Source organism: Strongylocentrotus purpuratus, unplaced genomic scaffold (genome assembly GCF_000002235.5).
Source record: "Strongylocentrotus purpuratus isolate Spur 01 unplaced genomic scaffold, Spur_5.0 spur5_scaffold_6, whole genome shotgun sequence".
NCBI lineage: Eukaryota > Metazoa > Echinodermata > Echinoidea > Camarodonta > Strongylocentrotidae > Strongylocentrotus > Strongylocentrotus purpuratus.
Window position 1 is genome coordinate 21450917 of NW_022145612.1, and position 25129 is coordinate 21476045.

Consider the following 25129-nt stretch of genomic DNA (forward strand, 5'->3'; position numbering starts at 1 on the left):
TAGCATTATCATCATCGTCGTCATCATCATTATAATTATAATCTGTTGACTGTAAGAGATACATTAAACGATTATCGAAAAATGCACTGGGGTCAGGGGCGTACACAGGGGGGAGGGGGTCGAACCCCCCTCAATTTTTGTTATGTGTGTGTTTTGGAAGAAAGTTCAAGAAACCCCCCTCAAATTAAAAAAAAGGTGACCAAAAAAGTGACCTTACCCCTCCCCCCCCCCCCCCCTCCTCACTGAACGAAATGTCGGTCGGCCAAATTTCCGGGACAAAAAAAAAATGTGCTCTTTAGGTATTTTGATGAGAAATAACATTTTAGAGATAGTAAAGTGTCTTTTTCCTCGCTCACTCACGTAATTTAGAAACGGGATAGTTTCAGGCAGCGAGGTCCATGAAAATCCCCATATGGTGATATTACGATATTCGAGCACCTCGTCATGATATTGTCATGATTCGGGCAGCATGACGCCCGAATATAACCTTAACTATTGTATTTTTATATCGAAATAAAATTCATACAACAAAGTGTTTTTTCCCCTCGTTCGCTTCAATTTTTGCAAAATTGATAAATTAGGACGATTCCTAGCAACGAGATGACCGATTATGTGATTTTACGTTAAGATATATAAATGACAAAATACAATTTTAACCTTTTTTGGTGCAATTATTTTTGCTCACTCACTTCGCTTGCTCGCAATATCGGATCCGAATAGTGCACCACTTTTGTTCGATGAAGTTAGAGGCCGGAGGGTTTTCAGAGATTCGGGGGGAATTGTAGGTCTACCTCCCTCCCCATTAAAAAAAATTTTATATATATATATAATTATTTGTATTGGACCCGGCGGGCCGCCCCTGGTGACCCATAACTTTATATTCAGTTGCATGATATAATCTAAGACAGTTTTCTTTCTATACAGGAAATTAAAAAATATGCGTGTAATTATTCCCTAATTTGCTTTATTGGTCATTGAGGAAAGGTGATTAATTTGTATGGAGTTAAACATTTTTATAATACATAGCTAAACAAAATATAAACTATATAGACACGATAGATGAGAAACTTTGATAAGATCAAGTTCAAGTTCAATTTCAAGTTTATTTGTCTTTCTTCTAACATTAATGTAATACAATTTAACTAATTTATAACATGTGACAGAGTACCGGTACATAAAAGGAACAATTATAAAGAACAAGTTCATATAATGCATTTTAGTGAAATAGATAGCCCAGCTTCTATAAGGTCTCCTCTTTCTTTCTTTCTTTCTTTCATGTGCATGAGACCTAAAAGTCACTAAGTCAGGTCCCTCAATGCAATATCATAATTTTTTATATAAGTTTTTTTTTAAAAACCAGCCTGGTATAGTAGAAAATTAATACAAGAAGAGATGAGATTGCACCCCTCTTTCAAAATTACTATGATCATCAATTGTTAAAATAGTTCAAAATGTGTTAATAAATTTAATTTTATTTATACACCCCCCCCCCCCCCCCCCCCCCCCCCCCCCCCCCCCCCCCCCCCCGATGTGGTGTTCAACTGTGCCCATCCTATCCTACGTAAAATAACATACTGGTTTGTACGCACTGCACTCAGTCATATCACTAAAACTTTTGTGTAGGATTGTCTGGAGTACGCGTGGACGATCGAGTTCGTGAGACTTCGTGTACTAAAATAATGTAAGACGAAATTAAATTCTCTAATGTTTAAATTGTTTTTAAATGAGTGAATAATATCGTGTTGAATATGTTTGTGAGTAATCTAGCAGGGATAAACGTTAGTTCCAAGATGTTATTGAATTACGAAAATTGCAGACCCCATTGGCATCGAGTGATTGACGAACAGTCCCATCTATTTATTTTGTTGCTGGCTGTAAGCTGTGTTGTTGGAGGTTTAGTCAAGTGATGTTCTTCTCTCCGTTTCTTTTTCTTATCCCCTTCTTCTCTTCTTCCTCATTATTTCCTTCTTCTTCGTCTCCTCCTCCTCCTCCTCCTCCTCCTCCTCCTCCTCCTCCTCCTCCTCCTCCTCCTCCTCCTCCTCCTCCTTCTCCTTCTGGCTGTTCTGCTTCTTCTTTCTCTTTTTCTTCTTCCTCTTCTTCTTCATCTTCATCTTCTCTTGCTTCTTTTTTTATTTTTCTTCTTCACCATATGCTAATTTAGTTATTTAGTATTCATCAGTTTTTAGGGATGAATCTAAAATGTATCAATGTACAAATGGTCTTTCATTTTCAAAACGCCTCGCCCAGATTCAGTATTGATGGAATTTTAATATGGTGATTTTATTCAACTTTTTTGTCACTTTTACATGTAGAGTCTATTTCTTTATTTTTGTTTCTAGTTCCCAGCTTAAGCATCCAATGAAATACACCTTAACATGTCTCTGCCACCTGCTTTAGCTGCTCGTTTGAAGAAGAGAGGGATCTTGAAAGCTGGCTCGACTAATCTTGAAAATGGTATTCATTTACTGTATTTTAAAGAAGTTTTAACATTTTACCAGTCTGAAAAGTCCATGTACAGTGTAAATCCTGTAAATCTATCTCTCATTGTTGTTCAAGTCCCTGATGGAATTTTATGAAAGTGTGTGTTAATTATATTAAATTTGCTTTCCGAACCTGTTGGCATCTCATGCTTTTGAGTGAAAATTGGAATGTACAATTGTGAAAAACATTGCAGTATCACTATCACACTCTCATTTTGACTTCCAGGATCTCTCATACATTTGTTGTTACTTTTTTATATCTTCAGTTGATATTTGGTATGCCTTCAGAAAATTAATTTTTTGAATGATACAGATAGCAGCATTCTCTTGTTCTTGGAGAGCCACCAGGCTCTGGAACCTCTCTGCTAAGCCTTAAGGCCGAACAAAAAAACAGGTTTTACGTGTGAAATTTTAAAAAGGAGGAGGAAGTGGAACTTTTTTTTCAAGATGGCCGCCATTAGAGATTTCCGGCAATCCCTGGTGGGTTCGCCTTAGATGAAATGTTACAAATAAAAGAGATAATTATAGCCACACAAGAGCTGATCATATTTACATTGTTTTAATAGTGTTAGCACCATGTGTACATTTTTAAACTTCACACAACATATCTCTTTAAATCTGTGACAGAAAACAGCTGATTTACTGCAATAATATTTACACAGTACGTACCGATGCAATTAAGGTTTTGTAGCCTCTCTATCTCTCTCTCTCTCCCATTTAGCTACCATCGTCAATGTACAATGGGAGTGTGATAAATATTACGGCTAAAACGACTGTATGAAAAAACTACATTCGTGATCACATTTACACAAGGGACCACTCGCAGCCATGATTTTAGATTCAATCTACCAATTTGAATAATGGTAATGGTAATAGCAAGATCGAAAAGCATTTACCGGTAGTCTAGGCCATGGCAGATAAATAGACTCATGCGAAGACATATTTAGCAATTGTACGGTAGCTAAGTAACCAAGAGAGTCTATATTATATAGAAAACTACAAACTTGCAAGTATTTATTTTCCGATGGATTTGTTGTAATTTTCTATAGTTTTTTGTCATTTTTTGGTAATGAAAAAAAAAAAGCAGACAGGGACGCGAAAACATACACATTTTTTTATTTCACCTAAGAGAGGGGTACTCGGGATCCAGCTCCGTCAAGCTACAGATGTCTTTTTAGCCGCATATAGTTCTTTGTAGGCCTTTTATTGTGACACTTTATGTACACCTGCACAGCACCTATATCAGTACGAGAATACAATAGATGGTGACCCATGCTTATAGCGAAAAAGAAGAAGAACTAGCCCTATTTATGCTCTGTATTTTCTTAGAATTTTCTCAACAGCAAGAAAAAAGTAAATGACAAACACTTTTCACTTTAACTTATGTAGATCCCACTGAAGAAATCATTGCAGCAGACTACTCTGGTGATATCCAACCTGATTTAAGCAAGGAACAGATCATCATTGACAATGATAGCTTACCTCATGGTTGGTGGAAGGTCAAAGATCCTCCAAGGTCAGTCAAAGGTCATGCTCTGACTTTATTAACAAAAATCAAACCCAATTCAGAGAAAGTTAAACACAAAAAGTTATAGCAGTTTTATAGTCGAGTCCGGCCTTGAGGCCATATTTTAGTGGGTGTGGCGTCGGTCTCGGTCTCGGACCAAATTACATGTATAAAGCCTATGGAAGGTAATATTTTCACTTGATGTCTTGGAAATGCCGGTCTTAACTACAGCACTGATATCTATTACAAGAGAATGAATGCTACAGTAATCTGAAGGAACTGATCCTATGCAGTCTGATAGGTGAAGTCAATAGTGTGGATTCTCTTGAACTAGATATGAAGTACATGTAATCTGGAGAGCTTCTTCTTATCCTAGAGAGAAATCAAATAAGCAGATAAGCTTTCGGATAACCTGAGATGAAAAGATAATATGGCCTCACTTCAGGCTTCTTTGAAATAAATCTAAACATGCCAAAACCTAGTATGTTTTATTTTGTACAATGTCATTGTATATTTTTGTAGATAATTATCTTGTAAAGAAAAAATTATAATCCTTTGATGATCTTAAGCATGATCTTTCTTTTCTACCTATGTTCTTAGTGGATTTGTCTACTATTGGGATTCCAACACAGATATGGTTTCGTGGCTGTCACCGATAGGTATGTGTGCTATGGCAGTAGTATTCAAACGCAATCCTCTTGTTTCATTCTTGTATTTAAAGAAAAGACTAATTCATGACTTACATTGATTTAATGTTTAGGATTGAATGATTTACAATGGTCATAAGGACCCCCCCCCAAAAAAAAACTAAATTTGTAGAACTGACTCTATAGGCCTACTACATGTACATGTATCCTTATCATGATCAACCTTTATCCATGTCCTGGAATATGTTATTTGTCATATATGTTGCATTTTCACTGATATTAAAGATGTTCATGTGTGGGTATATAGTCGTTCGTGAAGTAGGCAACTTGGCGATCACTACATAACACTGAGCCAACGGGTATTACATTCCCGTGCATACGTCCGTGTGCTGCCCTCTATATGCCCACGCATGAGCAACTTTAATGTAATATTGTGTCCATTTTATCTATAATGATTGTAAAAGAATCTGCAAATCGGCCATCTGGCCACAAATGATTTCTTATTGATAAACTGTTATAAATAAATGAAAAACGTAAGTTATGGAATAATTCTGGCCAACATGTTATACTTATTTTTTGGTAGCTTATTTTGTAAGTTTCCCCATGTTTAGCTGAATTATTTAGTTGTAAACTCTAAGTTATTATGAATTTTGGATTTTGATGTACCACAAGAGCCCCTGAAACACAGAGATAACTTAGTGATTGATTGCTATTTTGCAATTGATCGTTTTGAACAAGCAATCAATTGTACGATCATATGCTAAGCTTTGTGTTATGGGCCCAGGTCTCTCAATCAAAAAGAAGAATTTATAACACGCTGACCTCATTGATTCTTGCAATGCAAATGCCATATTCACTTTTTGCAATCCCTATGAGTATGATCTCTCACAGCTCTATTATGTATTTGCTGTACCAGTGTAAGGTACAGTAACTAAAACATGCATGATTCATTCAGCCCTTCTTCTGCTTAGATCTTACCAATGTTTTGCAAATATCACTTCATTAAAGCCTCTTCAAGGGCTTTTTAAAGGTTTTTTGTCACTTTGTGTCACAAACCTTATCAAGCTTTAATGAATGATGATTAAAAGGAATTTTGAAAATACTTTTTTTAGATGATATTTGGTGTGATCCAAGCTTTCAAGCTTACCATAAATTAGTAACGTTACCAATTATACAAATGTTAGCTAAAGTCTCTTGGATTTGGTCGCGTATGGGATAAAGTACTTTGAACTTCCCTAAAAGAGATCCAAGTAGGTGTTTAAATGTAATGTTCTTGTGATGCCATTATTACTATATTCCCCTACATTTGTATTTTATTCCAGATTCAAAAGCAAACATTTCTTTATCAGCTAACAAATTGAGAGAGATTGAAGAGAAGAGGATAAGATTAAGAGAAGCACAACCCAAACCACCAGGCATGGAGCCAGCTGATAAGGTCAAGGTTAGTATTATGTTAAATCAAGATATCAGTCACAACAGTGTCATTTTGCATCCATGAAATGTTTCACTGTGGGGTATATAAAGAACTTTATGTCATTGTCAAAAATCAAATGTTGTAAATTTTCATTCCATTCTGACACATGTATATATGTAAATATATAAAGGTAATGTAAATAATTAGTCAAGCGCCATCTTTTGTTCAAAACATGTCCAGTTTAAGTGAAAGAAAAAGACTCCTTACTGTATATGGATGAAGATTTTGACTACCGTAATGTCATTTGTGCATGTTTTGGATCACTTAAATGATCCAGCATCGCAATTTGTTCACAGAGTACATGAAATTGACGGACCCTGCTTTTAAATTTTATTTCATTACTTAATTGGCTGGCAAAAGAAAAAATAGTGTGTAATATTAGATAGCTTAGACAGATGCCGAGATGTCATTGGTCCACAGCGCGTCACATGATATCGATTGCGAGGATCGTAATTGTTACATTGCCCGTTATACTGGCCGTGAAAATTAGTATATTTTTCTAACATGTATGTCAATTTCAAAGGAAAACACAACATTTCTAAATTTTGAAGAATTTGTTGTTGTTAGGGGGGGGAGGGTCAATTTTTTGTTTCCAAATTTTTTTTTTCTTCCCTCAAAATTTTTTTTTTCTTCCCTCAAAATTTTTTTTTTTCTCGTAATGTTTTTTTTTGTCAATTTTATTTCTCACTTTTTTTTCTAATTTTTTTTTCTTTTCTTTACAAACAAATTGGAGAAAAAAAATTTGGGGGACAAAAAAGGGACCACTACCCCCTAAATTTTCAAACCAAGGCTATCTTATATAACAGATATTAACTGGCAGGGGGTATATAATATTCTTTGGACCTGAAGGGAGTTATATTTTCCCTCCCTTCAGCAGTCCAAAGAATGTTATATTACACCCCCTGCCAGTCAATATCTGTATAATATATGTCCTAGTATATTACTCTTCAAATTTCTTCAAAATGATATTCAAAGCCTGTGGAATGTTGTGAACATACAACATCATGCACATATTATACCATGTTTACAGACAAGTACACATTAGTTACCTGTATGATTCATGAATGGATTGTGTTTCTTTCTTCATAACTCTTTCATATTAGAACGTGGAGATAGGACCGGTCATAGGACCGGTCATTCCCTCCAGTGTCCCCCTCCCTCCTCCTAAGAATCCTCCGCCAAGATCTGGAGGTGAACGGTCAAGGAGAGACCATAGAGGTAAATATAATTACTTTTTATATTACCTTAAACATCCACACTTTTTGATGTTTATCATAACATGGATTGTTATAATTATCATTATTATTATAATTTTGCATAAACCGAACCCTACTATTAATTTCAGGATGTAAAGAAGGGAAACAGTTTTTGTTGCTTTTGCTGGTGGTAAATTTCTGTAAGATACCTGCAATGAGGATCTTATGGTGAATGTGTTAGCTGTGTTACAAGTTAAAGGTGAAATTCAAAGAAAATCACAAATATGTCAAATAAAGTATCACTAGAAACTGGTAAGCTAACAGATGGCCATCGTACACGTTATAGGTCAACTACATATCGGTTGATTTATAAAAATACAAATACAACCACCTCCATAGCAGCTGGGATATACAAGAGATTCGCCGGAAAAATAACGATGTTTTAATGACGTCACTATATGGCCCAACACTGCCCAAGCAGACGACATTCCATAGAGAATGAACATAATTGCAAAGCTATTATTTGTCAAATTATAATGAGTTTAGTGTATATAAATGTAATGGCATGTCAAACCATTCAAAAAGGGATATGACCCGATTCTGATAACTAAAATCTTTTGCTTGTAAATACACAGGATAGGGATTAATTAACAATCAAAGAAACCAGACTTTCAAATTGAAAAACCCTCGGAATGATATTAAGGACGGCATTTGTCCCCTCTTGAAACGCCGAACATACCCCGGTGTGTAGCAGCTGAATATACAATGGCGTCTTATTTTGTTTACAAGCGACAGATTCCTTTATTTTTGTATCGCTGCATTTGTCATCAAAATAAAACCATGCGCGGGGTTTAGAGTGAGGCAATAGATTATACATTTAGCCTGACGGTAGTGAAGTAAGAGAAAGAACTCAAGAGAAGATGAAAACACAGCCACTGAAAATGTGTGAGATGTCATGGGGCATCATCTGCTTGTGCAAGTCATGTCCATACTGTGATCTCACACATCTCAGCAGCGTTCGGAGAGCTCTTTAGGTGCTATGCCGGGGCTGTATTTAAGCGTTTTGTAATTTATAATAATCATTACTTCAAATGTTTCCAAGCATTGAATTTTGATAACCTTGTCGAATCAAAGTTTCAACTATGCAATATTGAAAATAAAGTTAGTTTTTAAAATCAATGAATATCTACTTTAAAGAAAACCTCACCCAGGAAATAACTATACTTATACTGAGAGATTTATTATATGCTTGCCCATTAATCTACAAGTGTATGAGAGAGGCATAAAGCAAGAATAATGTACAGTTTCTCAGCACGACACAGGCATCGCCATTTTTTTGATAACATGACGTACTATGTGAAGTCGTCTATCAAATAAATGTATTGAAATTTATGGATGCTTCCTTCCCAGGTGTGTGTAGTGATGAAGCATTTCATTCACCTGCTATTATCCTTTGCACTGTACTAAGATTGCCAGAATGCAAATTGCATAAATAAGTTGGTGTTCTTCTGAGGTGAAGGTTTCTGATAAATGAAATAGATTTGTCAACTGCTATATTTTAGTATTTTAAATGAATTAGTTACAATTGTCTCCCTGTTAAATATTTTTTACCATATATAATTTCTATCTTCTCAGCTATGATTTTTTTCTCATTGAAAAGTAAAGGTTTTGTTATTGATTTAAAAAGTCTTTCCAACTAAAAAGCTTGGTGCATGATAGATATACAACATCACCTGGTACATCACATTTTCAAGAAAATGGCTGCACCCATTTCATGCTAAAAGGCATCACATCATGCCAAGAATATCTTCATTTATATATCTCTTGTACATTTTTATAAGGAATATTTACATCAAAGGGCAGGAGTACATCTCAATTTTTAGAAGACCTACACTTATTCTTTGGGGTGAGGTTTCCTTTAAGTTTTTCTAAGTATGTACAAATGGTTGATGCTATTCTTGAAAAAGGTTAAAGGAAATGCTCTTTAATAATGTATGATGGTTCATTGAAGAAGACCTTGAGAAGCACTATTTTTTAAAAATTAAATATAATTATTAATGTCCTGTTTTGTTTGTTTGTTTGCATTTTTGTTTTCTTGTGAAGGTTCTAGAGGAAGGAGACAAAAAGAAGATGAACTAGACCCTATGGATCCATCAGCATATTCTGATACCCCAAGGTAATGTACTCCTATTAACTAATCAATCATTCAATCAATCTTTACCATAATATTATATTAGAAAGCCTATTTTTGCACATGTTTGAATTATCTGTTTTTTAATTTAAAGAAATTGTTTAATATGTGTTTCATGCTGGGCCATTATTACGGTATAATCTGTGTAAAGAATAATTATTTCATGAATCTTTTATACCTTGGTTCTTAGTGTTATTTGGCCCTTTATCTTCTCTCCCCTTGTGAAAGTTTTTTTTGGGGGGGGAGGAATCACACCATCTGCTGATAATTCTTAAAATCAGATGTTATCTGTCATTGTCCTGTGCTTACATACATATTACCCTTCCATCAAGCTTCAAAATATTTCAACCAAAAAATCTTCTACCCAACCAAACCGAATAGTCCCCAAGCTCCAAAGTATTTTGTTTTGTCTTGTAATTTTTCAAGAGAATATGCAGTCTGTGAAAGCCATTGATTTTCAATTATGTGGTGAATGATTTCAATTATTTCTTTAGCATTATGGCTCAAAACACTTAATGAATGATGCATATCTTATCATGTTACAACCTTTGCAGAGGTAATTGGAGCAGTGGATTACCAACACACCAAGAAGCTAAGACAGGAGTCGATGTCACCGCTAGCGGACCTCTCTTTCAGATGAGACCTTATCCTAGTCCAGGAGCTATTCTTAGAGCTAATAAGGCCAATGCTAACACCTGAACACTTGTGAACCTTTGGGACTCATCAGGTCCAAAGTTTTTAGTACTCTCTGGAGTCTGGACTAACAAGGTCGCTATGATTTGGAACTACCATTCTACAACTGGATATCAATGTAATTTGCTGCCTTAGGAAGATATTCTGTGTATGGATCTCTTGTTTGATGGTCTATACTTAGATTGGGATCACACACATGTCATATTATCTTCTGCTGAAGTTGAAATTCCCATTCTGTTTGGATTTAGACCTTCTTTTGTGGGGACTCTCAATTGTATTCGGCTGCTGATGATTCAGAAATAGGACTTTGATGTATTGCTGTTCTGATCACTGACATCTAAGATAGGAAATGCATATCCACTACACATACATTTGATAAACTTTACCAAAAGGAAAGATTGCATTAATCGTTGGGAGGGCTTTGATTCTTACCTATGATCTCTCTTCAAAACGTGATTGTCATTATTAACAAGGGGTTAATCATTAATGTGGTTGGTTTGAATGAATGTGGTGCAAATAAAGCAATTGGTCTTACACATTTCAAAGATTTTTATTGTCTTGCAAGAGCCATGTTACTAAATATATTTACTGATGAAATTAGGCTTCTACTTCAAACTGTTCAATATACTCTGAATTGTTAGGCAAAGACTAGCTTAATATGAGGCACAATTTTTCTATGAATAATGGACTATTTCATTTACTTTACTCTTTGTATTGTTCCTATCTCTCATCCTTTCAAACTTTTCAATTTTTGTATGTTTTTTAGTGTCATTTAAATTGCCTTTTCCCTCAAAATAACAGGCAATGGAAAAGAAGTGAGTAATTACAGTCAATTTTTTCAGTTGTCTCTTTACTATTACACTGTTATTGTGAAATAATTATTCTCTTACTTATTTATTTCTTACATAAAAGAAATGGGAAAGAAGCTCACACTCAAGCCAAATGTGAATATTTTGTGTGTAAATAAATTACTATGTTGTTTTTACAAATATTTGACATTCAATTACATATTTTTTTGAAGTGTAGATTGTATGATAGTGAACAAAAATGATACTGATCGCATCTTGATAACCATGATGACAATGGTGGTATTCAGATGAGTAGGATGATGACGATGATGATGATGTTCATGATTAAGATGATGATGATGATGGTAAAGATGACGACGGCAATGGCAATGATGGTGGTGACGATGATAATGATAATGATGTTGCTGTTATTATGACAGTAATGATGATGGTATTGGTCATGGCGATGATATGATGAGGGGAAAGAGGAGGTGGAGGATAAGGCTTAGGTGGATGATCGTAATAATGGATTTGTACAATTAACATTAAATTTAGTTAACTGTTGTAATTACTGAATGGCTCTTTTAAAGCTTCAGTGAATAATGGCAGTGTCAATGGTCTTCATTAACAACTCGAAGATTGTTCCTGAATCTATATTATTCTTTATGATGTTAGCAGGAAAGTTCTGACTGAAATGAAATACCCTGTTTTTAGGGGGCTAAAAACAAAAAGTACCAGAGCACAAAATCTCAGACCGAAACTGAAACCAACTGGTAACAACCATGATAACTGCGTCCATACATCTGTTGTTTATGATGGTGATAATGATGATGATGATGATGATGATGATGATTAAATGATTTTGGTGACAATGATGATGATGATGACTTCGATTACGATGACGACGATGATAAAAGATGACGACGATGATGATAATAATTTCAATAATGATCATCATAAATTGTGTGGATGGTGATGATTCAAATAATAGGTTGATAATCATGGCATCGCAGTAATTGTAGCAATAGAACGGTGAAATTAGGGGTTATATGGAATAATAAGGCAATATGTGTACTTATAATTCAGTTAATGTCACTGCAATAATGACTGAGGTATTAATGAGGGATATTGATCCATATGTTAGGAGAGACCAAATTTGGTCATGACATATGGTTATCGCTATCTCCCGTTTTTCTCTATATCGACCAGTTTGTTATTGTGACCGGGATTGTTTATATTTTACCTCATCTCACTTTGCTGTTCTCTCCCGTTTGATTACATCAATAACATTTTAAAATGTTACCATGTACATAATGTCTCTATAGACACTCTACCTCCTTTTTTCCCAGTTGCTACTCTCTCTCTCTCTTCTTCTTCTTCTTCTTCTTCTTCTTCTTCTTCTTCTTCTTCTTCTTCTTCTACTTCTTCTTCTTCTTCTCCTACTTTACCCCTCTCTCCACCTTCTTTCTTTCTCTTTCTCTCTCTTTCTCTCTCTTTCTTTCTCTCTCCCTCTATTTTTCTGTTTCTTTCTTTCTCTCTCTCTCTCTCTCTCTCTCTCTCTCTCTCTCTCTCTCTCTCTCTCTCTCTCTCTCTTGCTCCCTGTAGTTCTTCTTTCAGATAGAGACATTTGACACAAATCAATCTTATTAATGTCATATGATAGATGCAATTGAACAATCAAAATAAACATGAGCAGTAGTAGAAGAATTTGGATACAATACTCAAAATGTCAACGGGACCTTCAATCTTTTATAGTACAAAGAAATCATTATGGATTTTACGTTCGAATTATGACCACGTTATTTGAAGACAAATGAAAAATGAACACTACTAGCCCATAAATAACGAGCTCAAACGTTTATTTTTCGTCCGAAAATCAATATATGGGTTGCACGTTGATTATCGGTGGAGGCAAGACAAAGAGTTTATAATAAGCGTCGTAGCGGTGTATTCCTAATTTGACCTAAAATCTGAAAAGCGCCCTATTTTCTATTGATTTCTTTTTATGAGGCGGGGCGTCTCTGATATTACGTTTGAAATTTAGTAGATATGTTTTCTTAGAAGGGATGTTGAACCTGAACATAACCAAAAGTCATCCATGCAGCGGTACCGTCAAGATGGGCAAATCAGAGAGAGCTGCGATTCTTCTTATATTGGCAATGGGGCTTATAAATCATGAAGGTTAGTTTTCTTATTATAATGCCATTCTTGTAATATACCTCAATTAACTATTGCACTAATCGTTCAGTTCGATGTGTTTCAGTCAGTAAGTTCTTCTGTTCATTGTGTTTCTGTTTACTGTATGACGGAAATTAAGACAAACGCAAAAATTTGTCTTTTAGTTACAGCTACCACTTTGAGCGGGTCTGTGGCTATTACCCCTCTCACCGGGGTGGCGGTTGTGGGAGGGGATGACGTAGTGGTAGAAGTGAACGCTTCTCTTACCGCCTCGGATGAGCTAACTCATGTCAACGTCAGTCTGGAGTGCACAAATGCAAAGGTAGGCGACATGTTCTTGTCATGATAGATCTTACATAAATTATATTGAATACGACAAACAGATGTACTAGGCATGATATAAACTGAACTTTACAGTTCTTTAACAATAATTCACTTACTATTGTAAAACAGCATCTGAGGAACTAACACTTCGACAAGCTCTGCTTCTAGTTAGTTCCTCTTTTCTCGTGCTTTTTCTATTATATTTGTCGTTTCATTGCATATTTTGGTAATATATAATTATTCATTGCATTATGTTTTGCATGAGAAATAAAATCATTTGAATCATCATAATGCTTATTTCCTTTATCATATTTATAACATATCATTTTCGACTAAACATGTAGAATGATAAAAAAAATACTACTTGTATAAGCAAATAAAGTAAGCATATTCAGGTTGATAGAAATTATTGCTTTGTTTTCTTTTGTTTTATAGCTGAATTCGACAACGGATGTTTTGCCAAATTTCTCATCAATACCTGTGGTAAGCACCAATCACCGTATAAATCGTTGAAAAGATGACTTTGCTTTATAATATTGGAGGTTTCATCAAAATCGACGAATCATTGTTTATGATCCTTAGGATACTCTTTCCAACTTTATGTAATTTTGATTTTGTACATAATTCGTAATATTAATTTTGTTCTCCAATTTGTAGACCTTATACTTTCAATGAGAGTAGTCCCACAATCAATTAAATGTGAGAAGAATAAGATGGATCACAGCTGCAAAGTCACTAAACTAGTGTAATGTATTACTTTTGATGTACTTTAAGTACTATGTACTCTCCGTTATTATTTTCCTCCTCTCCTTTTCGTTTTTTATCCCCATGCTAAATATACATTATTCTTCTATTACTAAATTTTGTTTTGTCTGTACCGTGTTCTTCTACTTTTTCTTATTCTTCATTCTCAATCATCATTTGTTTGTCTTGCTCTTCTACCCCCCCCCCCCCCCCCCCTACCTCTCCCTCCCTCTCTCTCTCTCTCTCTCTCTCTCCACCTCTCTCTCTCTCTCTCTCTCTCTCTCTCTCTATCTTTCGCTTTATTTCTCTTTATATCCCTCTTAACAGCCCACCATCAGTCAAGTTGGTTATGATAACATCAGTACAACGTTTGGGCCGATGACACTAGAACTTAACGATGTATTGGAGTTTTCATGGATAACACAATGGTTTATACCAGGTATGTCGTTCTTCTAATGTCCGTTGCAAATGAGACGCCATTTCCTGACGCGTGTCTGCGTATACCCATTCGTTACCATGAGTGTGACATGTGACGTCTTGAGGTGTATGTTTTAGGTGCTTAAAGTAGGCTGAAAATAATGTTAGGGCTGAGTAGGAGGGTGAGTTGTCAGCACTACAGGTGTAATTTTAGGAAATATAATGTTCAATGGTGTTGAGATTGAAAGAGTATCTACATTTAAATTTCTTGGCCTGCATATTGATGAACATTTAAATTGGAAGTATCATATTAGTAAACTTTGTAAATTATTGTCAAGAAATACTGGTGTAATTTATAAATTGAAATCTGTGTTCCCACTGAATATTTTACGTATGTTGTACGGAACTTTAATTTTGCCATATTTGTACTATGGTGTGCTAGCTTGGGGCAACTCGTTCAAATCTCAAATGGATAAATTACTACTGGTACAGAAAAGAGTAATACGAATTGTTTGTAATACACACTATCTTGCGCATACAGATGTTCTTTTTTATAATAGTAGTGTTTTGAAAGTTGAAGATATTTATCATTTACAACTAGGAGCTCTAATGTATGAATTGAATGCAGGTCTACTGCCAGTAGCCTTGGCTAGAATATTTAAGAAAAATAACCAAGTTCATAGTTATTCCACACGTCAGGCGCAAGCATATCACTTGCCTCTTGTTAGAACGCAATTTGCCCTTACTACTGTGGGGTCCACTGGACCTAGGTTTTGGAATTCCCTTGAACCAAGAATAGCGCAATCAGTCAGTATTTATGTATTTAAGCGCAAACTGAAGTTACTATATTTGAGTCGATATCGTCTAGATTTATAGTTGTGATCAATATTTAAGAAAATTAATTACTATATAGGTCAGCATAATTCTAGTCCCATCTCTCACATCTATTCATCTGTCTGTCTTTTTTTGTTTTTGTCTGTGTTTCAGTCCTGTTTCTCGTTGTATTTTCCTGTTTCTTTTGTTTATAGCCATCATTTAGTAGTCAGTAGATTTTATTTTATTATACTTATTTATGTTTATATTTTATCAGTTGTTTAGTTAGTTTAGTTTGTCAGCACTTAAATGTATACATTATTCTTATCTGACGAGTTTTGTTCTTTTATTCATAAGCTACTCATGAGGGACCTTAAATCCACAAGCCTTGCTTTCAACCAAGGTCACCTCATCTTTCTTTTGTAACGCCATATTCTGTAAACTTGTTATATTCATGTCATATTTGTAAAGTGTGTTATGAAAGAAAGATAAATAAAACTTGAAACTTGAAACTTGAAACTTTTGTGCATGCTGTTTGTGTGTGTTCTTTAGCACTATATTGGGTGCAAAAGTGTTAGCACTATAGTAGTGTCGTTTTGGGGGCTCTAAAAGGGGTTATTCAATGCACTAGAAGTGTGGTTTTTGCGAGCTGCATGCGTCTAATAGCACCAGAAGTGTAAAAAGGCTTACACTTAAAGTGTTTAAAGTAGCACTTGGACTGGTGTTGACACAATTTGGGCAGTCCCTATGCGTGCCCTTACAGGTGATGCCTCCAAATCTTGAGGTGCTAAAATTAGCACTTGATTTTGTTAGAGTGTAGGTGCCTGGCGTGGTCTCTGACTGACGCACCAAGTGACCTTGAGACCGTACAAAACCTAAATTGAAAAATGCGAAAGTAGACGTACCGTTAATGTTTACCCGCATATGACCCGACTACCTTTTGAGGCTTTGATTGGCGCATGGATTTGCTCAAGCAAGATGACGCATCAGCCTCGTATGCAACGGGCAGTATGATCTCATTACCTATTTCAGTCTTTCTTTTTTCTTCACTTGGTATTATGTTTAATATAAAGCACACCATTTCCACATCACCCTAAACTCCATGTCGGTACCCTACAGTGTAGTTGATCACTATTAGAAGATAATGCATAAGTATTTAATAGAAAGTATTATGTGACACAATGACGATAGCTTACGTCATGATCTATTGACATTGAGAGTATGTATAATTTATTCTGGTGTATTTATTTACATCTTCCTTATAGATTCAGTAAATCCCGCCGCGACGATTACATGTGAAGTTAATTCATCATACCAGAACCCATCGTTGTTGGTGCAGTCGGACATTTTGTACAGCAATTCTCTTCTTCTTTTGGCGCCAAAAATAAATCTCACCAATGCAGACGACGAATCCTACGATGGCGTTAATCGAAATTCCGTTGACATCGGAGAAGAGATCCGGATCAACATTGTCGCCATGGTTCCACAAAGTAATGTTGAATTGGAAGTCGACATAGGGCCGACAAATGAAAGTATCAATGCCACTGCCGTCAACGACCTGGCGATCACCACTGCGTCATCGCGGATCGTCTGCAAGTCAAAGTTTGCGGGTCAGAACTGCCGCACAAAAACACAGGCGGTATACCCACAAGTTTATAGGCTTGGATTTTTCGATGACGAAGTCAGCATACATGGTGATCATTCAGAGGTTAATGATCTCGTGCTGCAAGCCAAGATCCGATTCGGCGATGACGATGTTAGTGATGGTGATACAGCTCAACTAGGCGTATCCATGGCAACGGCTCGATCTCATATTTGGACTTCAACGATTTCTTTTAATATAAGCGACGACGGAGATCCACGTTCGACAGTCATGGACGTTCATCCGATGATGACGACACACAGTCTTTACAATGGGTATGTCCGATAACCATTGTTAGGAATATATAAGTGTGTGTTCTGCAACCACTCCCCTCGTGCTTTGGAAGAGAAAATAACACTTATTGCATATGACCCTCTATAAATGATTGGGAATACAAGTGTCTCACTTCCCCAGAGTTTTCCCCTACTATTCCTTGTAGTGTAGTTTGGATAACGGTCATTGATTGTTTTTCCCTGGGGGGAGGGGGGGGGGACGAGCATTCTTTCAAAGTTTGATTTCATATAACAAAACTTCCCATTTGACAAATATTGCGTAAATAAATAGGCCTGTACAGAAAGTAGATATTATATATGCATGAAGATATTCATAAGGCGAATGGCGAATATATTATTCAAAACTTTGGTCTAGCTATATAGAACTGAATTAATTTTGTTTGTACGCTCGACCTAGTAGCAGTAAGCCATAAGGTTCTCATTTTGTTAGTTTATAAATGCATTAATAATTTGCTGTCTCTGTTTCTGTCTGACGTACCTCTGTCTCCTCTCTCTCTCTCTCTCTCTCTCTCTCTCTCTCTCTGTATATATCTCTTTCTATCTTTCTATCTATTTTCATCTACTCCTGATCAAAACATGCTATCATCACAGTTATGATGCCATGATGCAAGTTCATCTCGAGCATAACTCATTATCCAGAGCTTCGGCCGAAGAATTAGAGCTCCACCTGATTATGTCTCCACGTACATCTTACCAGGGCGTTTCAAAACTCAGTGTTCTCACACAACCTCCTACCGTCGATGACTCTTTCGTCATATTCAAGGTGAAAGGACTGTATTCAGTGCTTTGGCGTATTCAGTGCAGAATGTAGCCGGCGTACGCCCCATTCCCCATCACTTCCCATTTGAAGGCCAATGCGGGGCTACCAACTTTCCTCCTTCTATTCCCCTCTAAAATTGGTTCCGCCACTGCAATATTATACATTCCCTGAATAAATTATGTTTAAGAAGTTTAGTTTCAAAGTAACTATAAGATCTAGACACGTAAATAAAGTGATGCGTGCTTGAGCATTATTGAATGCGGCACCACCTTCGCTAGGCGGAGACATACACAACACAGGAATTTGGTGGTATTCGTTTATGTCTTTTATCAGACACAAACGCAAATAATACTAGTGGAGGACTGTTATATGTTCCACTTTGGCCAATCCGTATAATATATATATATAGTTCAAACTAGCTACACATCTACTGAAGATGATAAATTAATAATTATATAAGCGATGTTATATTTAAAGAATTCTATGTCAGCTGTTAGTAATGTTAACATTCTTAGCATCTCAAAATTAATACTTGACGATATATTATTTTATTTCTCTCTCTCTCTCTCTCTCTCTCTCTCCCTCTCTCTCTCTCTCTCTTATCATTATTCAATCCTGATAGATTGGAGCCGTTGACCTCTTCTCATCTGTCGAGTTATCGATAAACATAACAGTAAATCATACCAACATGAAAGCAGGAGTATCTAAGATGGTGATTCTTGCTCAGGCCGTGTACAAGAATGATACTAATTCAACAACCATTGGACAAGCAACCATGGTAGACGTACAGTTTCAATACGCAGATAAATACGGTATGTTGAAACCTCCATTGGCGTATCATACAAAAGGTTTGGAAGGACGCCTATAATTTTTGTAGCCCCCCCCCCCCCAAACGAAACCAAAAAAAAAAAAAAAAACCAATAATAATAATAATAATAATAATAATAATAATAAAGAATAAATAAATAAATAATGATAACAATAATAATAATTATAAAAAAGATAATCTTATCCCTCCTTTCCCACTCTGCACGTTCGCCGCGATATTTCAGCATACCTTGAAATCGATAGTTCGATGCCAGATTAAAAATTTGCAACAGAGTGTTTAAATAGTCCCTTTAGGCTAAAGAAAATTCCTGTGATTTAAGTATTTATGTTTTGATACAAAATTCAAAATATATAACATAAAGTCTCACCAACAGTGTTTAATGTGCCGAAAAATCTTTGTCAATGGTTAGATAATTTATGAATCAGTCATATTTTTTTTCTTTTTCGAAAACGATGTAGCATTAAATTCTGTTGTACACTTTAAGAATGCGCATCGTAAGATGATAAACGTATCTTTACAGTTCCGTGTAAAACTCCCTGGCAACCGTTCCTCTCATCCTGTTACTATGCCAACGCATCAGGCCTCGTCAACGCCAATGTCGCAGCACAGGTATGTGAGGAGGAGGGTGGGGCTCTAGCATCCATCGATTCCATATTCGAGGAAAGATTCTTGGTCGATATTTCGCCAAAGGACCTCAGTCCATTTCGGTTTTGGATACATGAAAATTCAACGGTAATTATGAGAGAATTGATTAATTAATTGTTCCTTCTTCTCCATCTTCTTCGTCGTCTCCTTTCCCTTCTTCCCTTCTTCCTCCTCCTCCCCTTTCCTCCTTCTCCTCCTCCTTCTTCTTCTATTCCTCCTCTTCCTTCTTCTTCTTCTTCTTCTTCTTCTTCTTCTTCGTCTTCTTTTCTTCTTCTTCTTCTTCTTCTTCTTCTTCTTCTTCTTCTTCTTCTTCTTCTTCTTCTTCTTCTTCTTCGTATTGTTTATCAACAAACATGCAAAGAGAAGCACACAATCATGCCCTGCAATTCAATTAATACAGGAGAGGAGGATGTTGGTCCCCTCTGCCGGACACACGACAGCTGAATCAATTCATCATACCTAAAGGCTGTGCAATAACAGTGCTAATAATCTCCCTAATTTATAATTTTTTTACTTTAAAGTATGACACTATTGATAGATACAGGATGTTTATCATAAAGTTATGTTTTTGCATGTTTACTAAAGCCCCTTTAATCAGGTTGTACTGGAATTAGTGTATTGGTATTCTTCTGTTGCCATTGTAGGACATTATGAGAACTATCACATTCCTTACAACTTTCCATTCATGTTTTCAAAAATTTATTCCCATTATCAGTACACAAATTGGTTACCAGGGCAACCAGATGCAGCAGGTGCATGTAGAAGCTTGGTCGTTGAAGGATCCTATTGGTCAGATGGAATTGAGAATGGGGACATGGAAACAACTTCTTGCATAGATTTGAGATATTTCATTTGTGAAACATCGATTGGTGAGTAACGAAATTACAACAGTAACCAATTTACTTATCAAGATTTCACATGTTATCAAATGTGATATCGGTCAGTTAATTGTCATTATGGGGGAGACTATAAACTTTTACTGTGTTGAAGTTCTACTCATGAAAATATTTTCCTTCAACCCATACAATATTAGTACAAGAGTTGCCCACAATACACACATCCAATGGACAATATCCCAAAATGAGAATCGGTACGTACAGTTAACAACTAATTTATTCAGACCCTTACAAAATTTTGTGATTTTTAAGTATGTGAAGAATTTCCCCCTCCCCCCACGTATGTTTCTTGATGATGTGACATGTTAAGGATTGAATCCTAAAGTATTCAACAGAGGCCCTAATTCAACCAGTCCATCATTCATTCTTGAGTAACGAAAAACACGAAAACATCAATTTTACAAGGGTTATGCAGTTATTAAATGTTACAATAAAAATCTCTTCTCGTATCACATTCTGGAATAATTTTTTTATCTAAATAGACAAATTATTCGAGATAACCCCATGTATTTGTCGGTTCAGGATAAAGCTCTGAATTAATTTCTTTTATTTTCTCAACTGGTGGATAATTGTGTAAAGGAATCACTAATTTATTTATTTTTTTTTTGGGGGGGGTGGATTACGTGTGTACAGTAAAAGTTGTCCTGACGGTAGGAAATTTTACAATACAACGTCTATTGCTAGTTCTGATTGATTGTTATGTGGTTTAAGCTTTTTTTTTAAATCTTGAAATGAATGTTTACAAGGGCTAACATCATATTTCTGTAACTGATGTTTCACGTGTAGATCCACCACCAGAGGAGAGAAAGAATCAATTCCATGGCGTACCCCAGGCTGGGCAAGCTTTGACGGACGGTTGGACCTGTCCTTGTAACTATCCTTCATCCGAGTCTAGCTGTGCATGCTGCAAGTCAGGAACTGCCACTTGTGACGCACCGGGCAGTCACGTCTGTGCTCAAGATTCATCACAATGCCCCCTGGAAGGTATAATAAACATTTCAGAAATGCCCGTGACACACGAGGCGTCATTTTGCTGACGTAAGGCACTGCGTCAGCGACTAGCGTCGTCTTTGACGCACCGTGCGAGATTTAAACAATATGAATGCAGAATGTGAATATTGCAGACTTTGCGTTTAATTCCTGGCGCATGTCCTAGCGCATTTCATCATGCCCGTTGCACGTGATGCGTCATATTTTGACGGAAAGGAATGTGTCAGGAACTGGCACCGCCTTTGACAAGTCATGTGAAAATTGTATCGTAATCAAGTGAATGAAAAATGAAAATTTCAAACATTGCGTTTTAATTCTTGGCGCATGCAATAAATGTCTTTATGTTCGTTGAACGCGAGCCGTCATTTGTCTGATGTAGGACTACGTCAGCACGGTCTCTGACGCGCCATGCATGTGAGAATATCATTGTACACAAAGTGCAAAGCAAAATGAACATTGCAAAGATTGTGTTAAATTACTCGTGTTAACACTCACACAATTTCATAGGCAGAAGTAATAACGCAATCGAAACGAGACCTCGTTTGCAGCGACTGATATACTTAATAAGCGTTTAACAAAATGTAAATCAGACATTTCAAGCACAACTTTGATGATGATTTTTTGTATGGTTTGACTTTGATTAGAATTCTACGATCGGAGCATACTATCCGATGACACTGGTCTTCGCATAGCCTGCAACAACGTTGAGATAAGGTATTCCTTTAATTTGTTTGTCATCAATCCAAATAACTTTAGAGTATATCACCTGCCATATCCAAAATTATACCCTAATTTCAAACTCGACCGGTGAATTGATTAGGATTTGCAATTTATTTTTACAATGTATCATGTGTATGTAACCCTTACGGTTTGATATTTGGCATCAATAAATAAATAAATTGTATTAGTCAATGAAAACAGTTTGGGAAGAGAATGGAAGAATGGAGAGAGACAGAATGAGAGAGAGAGAGAGAGAGAGAGAGAAAGAGAGAAACAGAGAGAGAGAGAGAGAGAGGGGGGAGGGGAGGGGTAGGGAGCAAAGAGGAAAGAGGAATAATAAGTTCATATGATTTTATTTTTTTAATGAATCATAACAGATATAATTAAGACTGTCAAATCTAATGCACTAAAAGCAAATACAATAATAATGATGGTTTTGTATAATCGTATCTTCTTAACTTCAGTTCTTCTGAACCCAGTTGTGTGTTTTCACGCCCTGCACTATCAAGTACATGGAAAGGTAAGCTTCTAAAAAAGGATCCTGTAAAAATAATTAAGTTTTTTTTAAATATAAATAGTTATAAACAATTTGACATTGAAGAATATTTTCTTTTCGTCATTTGCGAATAGAATCACGTATATTTGTTGCTTTACCCTTTAAAAATGATACTAGTATTATCGTCTCTTTTTCGGGAATGAGATGCCCTGTTGATGAAAATAACTGTTTCTTGTCTTGGCTTTGGCGTAAGATTTAAAATCCCGGTGGCTCCCGATGGCATCAACGAGGGTCATTATTTTCAGGGTTAAGCCTCGGTCACAAATGCCATTACGAACTGCTACGAACGCCGTACGAACGATTTTCAGACAATGGAAATTCGGGAAGACAATGGAAAGACAGGGAGATTCGTAGGAAATAATCGTTCGTACGTATAAATACGTATAAATCTCTCATTCTTTTCAACTTTAGCTTTCCCGCTGTACATTGGCGATGTCGTCGCCTACCATAACGTGAGTGACACCCTGTATGCCATCGGGCGTGACTCGAAGACGTACCTTGAAGGGAAGTTTGTCAGCTCCTCGTCGACCACCGATTGGTCAGCCATCTCAACAGAACGCTGGATGGCTGCCCGTGATCGTGGCGATTTGACACTACACAATCTTGTCAAATCGTCAGGTAAGTACTCCTTGATGTGCGTTTCACGTTTGGCTATAATGATAACGTAGCAATAATATCATCAAAAGCAAAAGATATCCATAATAATATTTATATTTATATTTATATGTATGATAATGACGATACTGTAATAATATCTTTGTCTCTGGTTTTATATCTCACTCCCCTCTCTCTCTCTCTCTCTCTCTCTCTCTCACCCTCCCTCTCTGTTTGCCTCTATTTCTCTCTGTCTCTCCCTCCTTCTCTTTCTCCCCCACTCTCCTCCCCCTCGATCCCCTTCCTCCCTATCCACTTCCCTCCCCTCTCTCACTCTCTCTCTCTCTCTCTCTCTCTAATCTACAATCTAGATTATACAAATGGAGATCTTCTGGCTTGGACTTGTTGCGGCTAGCAGACCAGTATACATGAAAAGACACTCTTATTTCGACTGGAGGAACATTATGAGCTCCTTCCTATGGCGTCCTTGTGACAGCTACAATTTCGTCACATAATCATTTATGACATTTTGGATGATATACATTGTACACAAACTCGCCTCACCGATCTGCATCATTGTGTTCTTCTCGCTTTACTACATAAATACAGCATACTACTTACAGATAAAAGGGGCCGTAATTCAAACATTTTTATAAGGAACTTACAGACGTTAAAAAGATAACCCGCAATATTTTCTTTTTACGACCGCACATGATATGGGCTTCAAGGATTCTTCTTTATAAATGGATCGCACAATAAAAAGGGCCATAATTTAGACATTATTATAAGGAACTTACAGACGTTAAACAGATAACCCGTAATATTTTCTTTTTACGATCGCACATGATAAGGATTCAAGAATTCTGTCGCCATCTGCCTATTGCACACGTTATGCACTACACAATGTTATCTAAGCATTAATAATTTACATCCTTGTATTGTGTTGAATATGTTGGCCCGATTACGTACATTAATGTAAATAGACTTTGTATGAATATTCAATGATAATAAGAGCTAGATCAATTTACATATAGTGCAGCTACTATATAAACATACTCTTCTGCTCAAAGGGTAGTTTTTTGAGAAAAAAGGGATATTCCCTCTCACGAATCTGTTCAACAGGTAATGTACAGTTATATAATATCAATGTCAGATTAGTGTTTTCTTACCTCGAAAAAACCTCAAAATTAGTTATTAAGTGATGCGTTGTGTGTTTATATTCTGCACCTATTGTCGTTTGTGAATGTATGAAATTAATGTGACATGCTCCATACCACATGACCCTGACTCTGAGTCTTTATTCTGAACATAACAACTGAATTATTCATACCCCTTGTAAATTTGATGTTTTTTGTTATTCGTAACTCAAGAATAAAAGGCGACCTGGTTAAAATATGGCCTCTGTTTGAATAATTTTAGATATTCGCAAGAAACATAAATCGGGACAAATCAATTTGTTCACAAAATTACAAAACTTGATAAGGGGATTCATAATTTAGTTGTTAATTGTAGATTATTCCGGTGGTTTTGATTAATTGATTGAATGATTGATTGATTGAATCGGTTATCATGATAACAAACATTGAACATGCAGCCCAGAAGTTTGAAATATTCAATTTTCAGAACAAAATATACATACTTACAAACCAAGATACAAATCAACAAGTACAAAGTGGTCTCCTGAATCAGAACCTTTTTTTATTAAATAATCAAAATATATATATATATATATATTGCATCACCAACTTTACC

General features: G+C 36.1%; 2 protein-coding genes across 2 annotated transcripts; both read left to right on the plus strand.

Moving 5' to 3' along the window:
• The first annotated feature begins 1593 nt into the window (after positions 1-1593).
• Positions 1594-11179, plus strand: LOC764878 (polyglutamine-binding protein 1). Its single transcript, XM_030972739.1, has 8 exons — positions 1594-1681; positions 2340-2454; positions 3870-3996; positions 4588-4646; positions 5957-6075; positions 7212-7326; positions 9408-9480; positions 10050-11179. Exons 2-8 carry the CDS (start codon positions 2376-2378, stop codon positions 10192-10194), a joined length of 717 nt encoding a protein of 238 aa, XP_030828599.1. The 5' UTR covers positions 1594-1681; positions 2340-2375; the 3' UTR covers positions 10195-11179.
• Positions 11180-12586: 1407 nt separating this feature from the next.
• On the plus strand, positions 12587-24533 carry LOC105440286. Its single transcript, XM_030973563.1, has 13 exons — positions 12587-13476; positions 13914-13961; positions 14550-14661; positions 16718-17369; positions 17979-18150; positions 18770-18959; positions 19497-19708; positions 20337-20490; positions 21304-21501; positions 22152-22221; positions 22692-22747; positions 23195-23401; positions 23749-24533. The coding sequence occupies exons 1-13, from the start codon at positions 13279-13281 to the stop codon at positions 23790-23792; spliced, it is 2313 nt and encodes a 770-aa protein (XP_030829423.1). The 5' UTR covers positions 12587-13278; the 3' UTR covers positions 23793-24533.
• The last annotated feature ends 596 nt before the right edge of the window (positions 24534-25129 follow it).